This window comes from Notolabrus celidotus, chromosome 17 (assembly GCF_009762535.1).
Source record: "Notolabrus celidotus isolate fNotCel1 chromosome 17, fNotCel1.pri, whole genome shotgun sequence".
NCBI lineage: Eukaryota > Metazoa > Chordata > Actinopteri > Labriformes > Labridae > Notolabrus > Notolabrus celidotus.
This window is the reverse complement of record NC_048288.1, coordinates 19721419-19730305: the sequence shown is the minus strand read 5'-3', so window position 1 is coordinate 19730305 and position 8887 is coordinate 19721419. Positions and strand designations below refer to the sequence as shown.

General features: G+C 39.7%; 1 protein-coding gene across 1 annotated transcript; it reads left to right on the top strand.

The window, feature by feature from the left end:
- The first annotated feature begins 113 nt into the window (after positions 1-113).
- cpb1 (carboxypeptidase B1 (tissue)) lies at positions 114-5900 on the top strand. The gene is made up of 11 exons (XM_034706542.1): positions 114-197; positions 771-846; positions 1182-1306; positions 1400-1499; positions 1588-1689; positions 2168-2272; positions 2356-2466; positions 2575-2665; positions 3180-3382; positions 5181-5265; positions 5532-5900. The coding sequence occupies exons 1-11, from the start codon at positions 133-135 to the stop codon at positions 5717-5719; spliced, it is 1251 nt and encodes a 416-aa protein (XP_034562433.1). The 5' UTR covers positions 114-132; the 3' UTR covers positions 5720-5900.
- The last annotated feature ends 2987 nt before the right edge of the window (positions 5901-8887 follow it).

Here is an 8887-nt window from a genome sequence, read left to right as displayed (position 1 = left end):
CAGGTGCACAGGGCTTTATCATTTTGGGAGGATGTATTACGTGATGTTGCATCGCAGATGGGGATTGGTGGATGGGCGGCAGGTCGGGGGTTATAAGTGCCGTCAGAGGGCCAGAGCAGCCTCACTGCCAACATGAGGATCATTCTGTTTTTTGGATTGGTGGCCGTTGCCCTGGCCGGTGTCACTCGCTTCGAGGGGTAAATCTTTAGCACTTTGTTTTTTAAAGGACAGACATGATATTTAATGCAATAGAAAATATATAGGCTATAGTGCTAGTCAGGGCTTCACAGTAATTAATCGACTGATTTCATCAAATAGACAAACATAGCTGCAACTGTCATTCGTTTAATGGGTAATAAAGGGCTCTTATTTTGAAAAACAACTAGTAAACCTATAGAGTACAGTGGAGTCCAGAGCACCACTTCAATGGAATAAGCCTGCTGTTAATTTTAAGTTGGTTAGTTACGATATAATACCACTAGTAAACTGTTTGATAAAGTCAGAGGCTTTTATTTTGAAAAAACAAGACTTTACATACAAACACATGTACTTTCAGGCCTCCTGGAGAGTATTGTAGTTTCTACTCAGTTTTTTATGAACCTATTTAGTAAAAATACAGTTAAATAGTAGAATTTAACCAGAATTGGTCAGCTGATACCACAAAAAACAATTACAAGATGTCAAAGATTTACTTAAATTAGCTCATTAATGTGAAATACAAAACTGTGATTGTTCAACTGTATTTGTGATCGCTCCCTTTGTTTCACCAGAGAGAAAGTCTTCCGTCTGAAGCCCACACTTGATGAGCATGTGACCCTCATTAAGGACCTGGCCAAGAACACTGAGGTACACTGTGGTTACAAAATGCCATATCCACATTATAACACTTTCTTCGGTCTCACTGCAGGTGTTTAATTGCTTTGCTCATAGTGAAAGAGGCCAAATTGGACACGTTTTTTTTTTTTAAGTATTGCTTCTAAGTCACTTGATGCTGATTCAAATATAAAAATCATGTCCTTTCTTCAAAGATGCCTCTATCTAAAGCTGTATATGTTTAATTAATCACTCAGGAATAGGACTCTCTTTCAGCTTGACAGAGTTTGGCAACAAAGAGGCTTAAATGTTGCATTAGGTTTTCATTCTCAATATGTTCAACTGTTTGACTTTGGCGCCATCTGCAGGTCGACTTCTGGAAACCCGAGAGCCCCGAGCTGGTGACCATCGACATTGAAGTGGACATCCATGTGCCTGCCATCTACCTCGATATGGTGTACACCATGCTGCAGCAGGGCGAAATTGACCACGAGTAGGTCACAAAACAAAGATGTAAAAATAAAAGCATTAATCAGGCTTCCACTTTGACAGTATGCATGAAATTAAACCATCACAACCTCTTCAGGGTCCTCATTGAGGATCTGCAGGAGGCCGTTAATGCCCAGGCTGACGGTGGACCTTCTCCCAGAACTCACAGCTACACCAAGTACAACAGCTGGGACAAAGTAAGAGCCATAAAGATCCTTAATTGCTGTCTCTATCCTGACTGGACTGCTATTTCCCATTCTTATTTGCTGTCCCTTAACTTTTCAGGTCCAGTCCTGGATCGCCTCTATTGCCTCCTCCAATACTAATCTGATCAGCAAGCAGGTGATCGGAAACACTTATGAGGGACGCCCCATGACTGTCCTCAAGGTAACTCAAGTTTTATCTGCCATATTAGCCTCCTCTTTTACAAAACTTTGGATATTTCAGTCAAGGCAGATGGATGTCTAACATGAGTCTGGTTCTGCTCGAGGTTTCTGCCTGTTGAAAGGAAGTTTCTCCTTGCTGCTGTAACTTGCTAAATGCTGCAAAGTGCTTTGGTCATGGTGGATTAAGATTATATAAAACTGGATCTTACTTTGTCTTGATGATGGATCTTTGTTAATAATTTAACATAGAGTACGGTCTAGACCTGCTGTGTTTGTAAAAGTGTCTTGAGATAACCTTTGTTGTGATTTTGCACTAAATAAATAAAGACTGATTGATTGATTGATTGACTGATTGATTGATTGATTGATTGATTGATTGATTGATTGATTGATTGATTGATTGATTGATTGATTGATTGATTGATTGATATATCTACCTATTTAATCTAATACATGTTGCTTGATTTTCGCTACCACAGCTCGGCAAGAAGTCCAGCTCCACCAAGCCTGCTATCTTCATGGACTGTGGTATCCACGCCAGAGAGTGGATCTCTCCTGCCTTCTGCCAGTGGTTCGTCAAGGAGGTAAGGGAGACATCTAAATGGATATTGAAGAGTTGAAACAGAGTTTTAATAAAAGGTAAGATTTGCATTCCAACCTTCCCCAGGCTCTGTCCACCTATGGCAGTGACTCTCAGATGACCAGCCTGCTTGACCAGATGGATGTCTATGTTCTGCCCGTCTTCAACATTGATGGCTATGACTTCACCCACAAGAGCGTATGTTACAACCCCAAGCCTAAAGTTATATATTCTGAACTAATAAGACCATTTTTTATCCGAAATCATTTGTCTGACATGATTGTTTCGTGTGCTTTGGGGCTTTAGAACAGGATGTGGAGGAAGACTCGCTCCAGGAAGTCTGGATCAAGCTGCATTGGAGCTGATCCCAACAGGAACTTCGATGCTGGCTGGTGCTGTAAGTCCAACAATATAAACAGTTATATCTCAAAGGGGCACTCTAGTGATTTTATATTTCTCTTTTTGTAAAGATCGGGGGATTATGCAGAACAAATTTACCAATAAAATAACATAATACAAGGATGTAGCAACTATGATTATACTGGTGCACATCAAAATATTTTCAATCTCCAGTTTAGGAAGCAGGTTTCTGTCGTAAAGTTGTGGTTTCATTTTTGAAAAACTTCATTGTATAAGACAGCATACACAAACATTGCAGATGTGTTAGTTATACATTTGTGAAAGAAGGAAGGATGGAAAACAATAATGTGGCTTAACCTTAAAAAATCATAATAAATCAATTAAGCTTATAAAAGTAAAGTGCACTGGTGCAGAAGATCATTTAGCCTGATGACACCAGAACAACATCATCAGGGTTATTCTCTATCACAGGACTTCAGTGAAGGAAAACGAATGTTCATGTAGCTGTAAAGCAATACAAAATGTTTTTAAAAATTCTGTTTTTATTCTAGCCATGGGAGCCTCCTCCAACCCCTGCAGCGACACCTTCTGTGGTTACTCTCCCGAGTCCGAGATCGAGGTCAAGAATGTTGCCAACTTCATCCGCAGGAACAAGTCCGTCATCAAGGCCTACCTCACTGTCCACTCCTACTCTCAGCTGCTGCTCTTCCCCTACTCCTACACTTACTCCCTGGCTGCTGACCACAGTGAGCTGGTGAGTCAGCATTATCTGACATATAGGGCCTTATCATACCTTCAGGGTAATAAGGGCTACTGCCATATAAACTAACATGCTTAGTCAGTCACAATGACTATATAATTATACATCATGGCAGTGTCACATGCATCGCTATAGTGCGGCTGCATTGTGTGTACACTTGCATTAGGTTGCCAGATTAATAATATAAAATTTATTATTAACACTTAATTAAGAAATATCTGGCTTTAAGTTTTTGTTTCATACATAAAAGCCATTTTCTTCTAGATTAAACACTACAAAGTTGGAATTGTATTTATTACTTATTGGTTATTAGAAAAACCTGTATCATACATATGTATCACATTGATAACATTCTGTTTACTGCTAATGTAATTTTTTATTACTGATGTGATTCTGTTTTTTATTTTGTCTTTTTTTTCTTATTTCCTTGCTGCTCTTCTTCATTTATTTTCTGCCATCATTATCCTTATACATTTATATTTAAGTTTTCATCTGAACTAAAGCAGAAAAATTGCACATTGGAAACACATTAGATATAGATACTCCTTTATTCATCCCACAACTAGGAAATTCATGAGGTTACACTAGCAAACAAGAAGGTGTACAGTGCAATAGTTCCAACAAGAATATATAAAGAAACAAAATGTCCATCAGAGATTATAGATAATATCATAATATATGATTTAATATAGAGCTTCATACATACAGTAGTGATATAGAATTCCCACTCAATCACAGTTCAAACCATGTTAATCAGACAGATATCAAGGATAAAAATAATGTTAATTTAGAGATTATATTGAAAAAAATTGAAAAGAACAAATTTACTGAAAAATTCTGAGTTACCCAAAGAAACTATTTTGCTACATAGAGACTGAGAAATGATGAAAAAAATTGTATATCTTTAAAGAAAAGCAGCAAACTCCAACATTCATATCAAATAGTCTTCTAAAATGTGAATAAATTGATAATAGAATATATCACCAAAGGTGTTTCCAAAAGCTTGAGCAAGAAATCATCCCAGTCCCATTATGTCTGTTATCTAAAGGCCACACTTAGCTGCTGCAAATCATTTACTCCCTGCTCACATGCCTCACTCTCATGGCTCTTTTACCTCTCACCAGGGTGTCCGAGGGCTGCACAGTTAACACTCACACCCCGGCTCCAGCTCTCACACTGACTGAGGCACATCACACATCTCTGCCTCTCTATTACTCACATGTAATTTAAGCTCTCCTCTGACACTTTGCACATCAAAAGAACTCCAGGGATCTGTCATAACTCATCTGCGCGACCAGAAATATAATTTCCTGTTTGTGCATTTCTCCGAGGGACTTCATTTCCTCTCGGAGCACACCAAAGCTTTAGTATATTCTGTAATATCTGCAAAAATGTATTGTTTGAAGTGATGTTGGGTGTTGAGGTGCAGGACACATCTTTTTATCATTTTAACCAGCTTTATTTTAATTGTTTTGTTTTGGTTTCGTCTTTTAACTCCAAAGCCAAACTATTTAATTTTGAAACATTAACTCAGTCTTACACTGAGTTCTAAAGCTAGTCCATAAGAAATAAATCACACTATTACTCAATAACACTCTGATGTTTTCTACAGGACTACTTGGTTAAGAATGACTATTAGCTTAAGCTTTCTAAAATATGACATATTGCTGTGCAGGTGACACGTGCTTTCTGAAGCTCCTAAAGATGTACATTAAGATAATGGAGGTTCTGATTTGTTGTTGTTTTGTGGATTATTCTTTCTTTAACATATCTGATTATTTTTATATTTCAGATGAAGGTTGCTGAGGGAGCTTCTTCTGCTCTGCGCAGTCTGTATGGAACTCGTTACACCAGTGGACCTGGTGCTACAACCATCTGTAAGTACAGATAATACTGCTGATGAGTTTGTCTTTGTGGAGAAGTAGAAGCTTGATAGTCAATTTCCTGCTTATGCTGATGTGTTATCAACAGATTTTTGAGTTTTAACTCTTTGAGGTTACAAATGAGTGAATGCAGTGACTCTCACTTTCCTTTTTTGTTTTACAAAACAAAGAAATCTCTGGCCTCTGAAGGCTGTATATGTCCCAGGCATCATCAGCATATTTCCCTATGAATAATCCCTCTCTCCTCATCCATCCCTCAGACCCCGCTGCTGGAGGCTCCGACGACTGGGCCTATGACCTGGGAGTGAAGTATTCCTACACCTTTGAGTTGCGTGACACTGGTCGTTACGGCTTCCTGCTGCCTGAGTCTCAGATCAAGCCCACATGTGAGGAGACCATGCTGGCCGTCAAGTACATCGCCGCCTACGTGCAGAAGAACCTCTATTAAAGAGCTGAACTGCTAGGACCCCTGCCAACTTGGCCCTTCTGTACCAGCCCCCTGCCCCTCCAATCGCTCAGCCATCTTCAGCCAGTAACCATGGATACGGGCACCACCCGCCATGTTTCCTCGCTGTGCTTGACAGAATGTCAAGATGAGTGCAAACAATAAAATCAATGATCCATTCCCACATGCTGAATCATTTTTTATGTGTATATGATAATATGGTGTCTGATGGAGGGAACCTTTGTCATTTGTATGAAAATATACAACAAAGCTGTGAATTTGGGGGAATAAAATAATGATAATAATTTATAGGGTATCCATAATAGGCCATACACTCTGTCTGCTTATGATCAAAGAAAACACTGCATGGTCTAAAACATTTTTCAATAAAATCATACTGTGTTGCTCTGAGTAATTCAGGGAACACATACTTATTCTAAAAGATGTTCCTCCATCAAAAAATAGACAAAAAAACCCCACCCAAACATCCACTTTATTCCTGTATCGTGCACTTTATACCCTGTTGTCCCTCTTGTCAAGCTGGCGCTATTCCAGCGGGTGGGTGGGGGTATCAGTCTTTTAAGATATTTAGCCCAGCAGCACAGTACGTGACGACCACAGAGTACTCCTTGGCAGCGTCTCCACTCTGCCAAGCATCTGCCCGAGTGGAGAAAATAAAGGAGCCAAAGAGCAGCAGGGAGTTTAACAGCACTGGCACACATTTGTGAAGCAGACGGTGAAAACATAAACTTCAATGACTGATTCTGTAACAACAGAAATACACTTTTAAATTATTCCTAAATTGTATTTTTCTCTTCAAGCCTGAGTGTCTTACCCTGTTTGTTTTAGTGTACAAAAGATCAGCATGAAGAGCTGAATTCACCCCCCTAAGGCATGTCTTTCTTTATAAGGCCGTACTCCAGGAGCTGCCGTCTTATCTATGCTCTTATTGACTCCTAAAGTTGTCAGTGGCTGTAATCTTCGGTCCCATGGACAAATTATTTTTGTCATTCCTCGAACTTGCTCTGTCTTTGGTAAAAGTGCTTTTAATGTCTTTGCTCCCTTATCTTGGTTTGAGCTTCAAGGTCACCTGAAACTGGATTCTTTAATTCGATTGGAGGATTTTAAAACTAGGATAAAGGATCATCTGATCAGCTTGTGCACATGTTTTTAGAGCTTAACACTGCTAGCTTATTCATTGATGTATTAGTTTCTTGTTATTATATGTTTTGTCTTGTTCTCTTTGTGAAACTTTGTATGCTGCTGTCTTGGCCAGGACTCCCCTGTAAAAGAGGCTTTGCATCTCATGGCCTTTTTCCACCGCAGGAATTTTACCCCAGAACTAGGAACTTAACCCCTGAACTATGTGCGTTTCGACCGGAGGAACGAGGGTCTAAATTTATTTTAGGGGTAGATAATCTCCCCCCTGAAAAGCACCTGCTTGGGGGGTAGTACTTTTCAAAGGTCCTGGGACTTTTGATTGAACGTAATGGTGTGTGGAGTTTACACAGTTGTTGAAACACAGAGGGAGTTCCTTGAAATACATATTAGTTTAAGGTGCATTTTGACCAAGAGTTCCAAGGTCTTTTAGCCCCCAGAACTACTTTCCCCGGAACTAAAAGGTTCCTGTGCCCCCATTGTTGTCTGCGTTTCGACCACGAGCTGAAGTTCCGGGTAGATTGTACAAATCAGGCCAGTGACGTATGGAGGAAAAAAAATAATATAAAATAATATTTTGAAATCTTAATTAAAAACTAAACTAGTATGCATTCCCAGGAACTCCCTCTGTGTTTCAACAACTGTGTAAACTCCACAAACACTGTTACGTTCAACCGAAAGTACCAGGACCTTTGAAAAGTACTACCCCCCCAAGCAGGGGCTTTACAGGGGGGAGATTATCTACCCATGAACTAAATTTAGACCCTGGTTCCTCCGGTCGAAACGCACGTAGTTCAGGGGTAAAGTTCCTGCTTTCGAAAATGCCTTTAGTTTTTTATTAAGATTTCAAAATATTATTTAATATCATTTTTTTTCTCCATTCATCACTGGCCTGATTTGCACAATCTAACTGGGACTTCAGCCCTCGGTCAAAATGGAGACAACAATGGGGGCACAGGAACCTTTTAGTTCTTGGTAAAGTAGTTCTGGGGGCTAAAAGACCCCGGAACTCTTGATCGAAATGTACCTTCAATGGGACTATTACTGGTAAAATAAAGGTTAAAGGCACTATGAGGAGTTTTTCACTAGCTGAGAAACAGACTGAAACCAACAGTGATGCCTCTTTATGACCTTCAAAAGCAAACAAAACCATAAACAACAACACTGATACCTTCTCTGTTGTCATTTTTAATACCTTAAACTGCTCAGAGGGGGTAGGTGTCAGACCACATGATTGACATTTGGCTTTAGAAACACCCTTTTTCGTCTGTTTTCATGGCAAATAATCACATTGAGTGACAAATATGTCTGTTAAAAGACAGCAGGGTGAGGTTTTTGTTGAAAACACTACTTTCGCATGTACAGAACAAGAATTAAGAGGTATCACTTTGTCCACAATGGCGTGCCAAAATTGATATAGATCAAAAGTTCCTCACAGCAGCTTTAAATAAAAAATAAAAATAAAAATAGAATTCCCATCTCTAAAAGTAACACTTCACCACTTGCTCTGGGAATGAACTGCAAAGCTCCACAGAGAGCACTAAAAATAATCCCCTGTTGTGTCATACAGTACAAGATGACCAGGAGGGCTTCACAACACACAACACAACTGCCCCTGTTTGTCTTCACACAGTCTTGCTGTATCACCTGGGTTCCACCAGATGGCGGCAAAATTTAAAATGTATATTTAGGGAACATCATGTTCCCAATCTCTGCACTTCATCACAGCATCATCACCATCTTTACATTGTCATCGCGAGGGAAAATGACACCAGACAAGGGGGGGCTACAGTGCAGTTGTTGTAAAGGTCAGGGCTGGAGAATGTGGACTTGGGAATGTGGATTATGTGGGACTCCAGGGAAGGTTTTCCCCCTGACTCACGAGCAGAAGAAAATAAAAAAACAAGGAATAAAGCAAAGTTATCAATAAATGAAGTGCATTCAGACTCTACTTTTACATGAAGTTCCTGTAAATCTGTGAATAGCTGAACCCCCTGACCTACAGGGGGGTGT

What these genes read in the sequence shown, in the direction of transcription:
- cpb1 (XM_034706542.1), top strand. Translation starts at nt 133, where the DNA reads ATGAGGATCATTCTGTTTTTTGGATTGGTGGCCGTTGCCCTGGCCGGT. An exon ending in CAGGGCGAAATTGACCACGA is followed by an intron (nt 1,307 to 1,399) that starts GTAGGTCACAAA and finishes CAACCTCTTCAG; the next exon opens with GGTCCTCATTGAGGATCTGC. An exon ending in AGTACAACAGCTGGGACAAA is followed by an intron (nt 1,500 to 1,587) that starts GTAAGAGCCATA and finishes TTAACTTTTCAG; the next exon opens with GTCCAGTCCTGGATCGCCTC.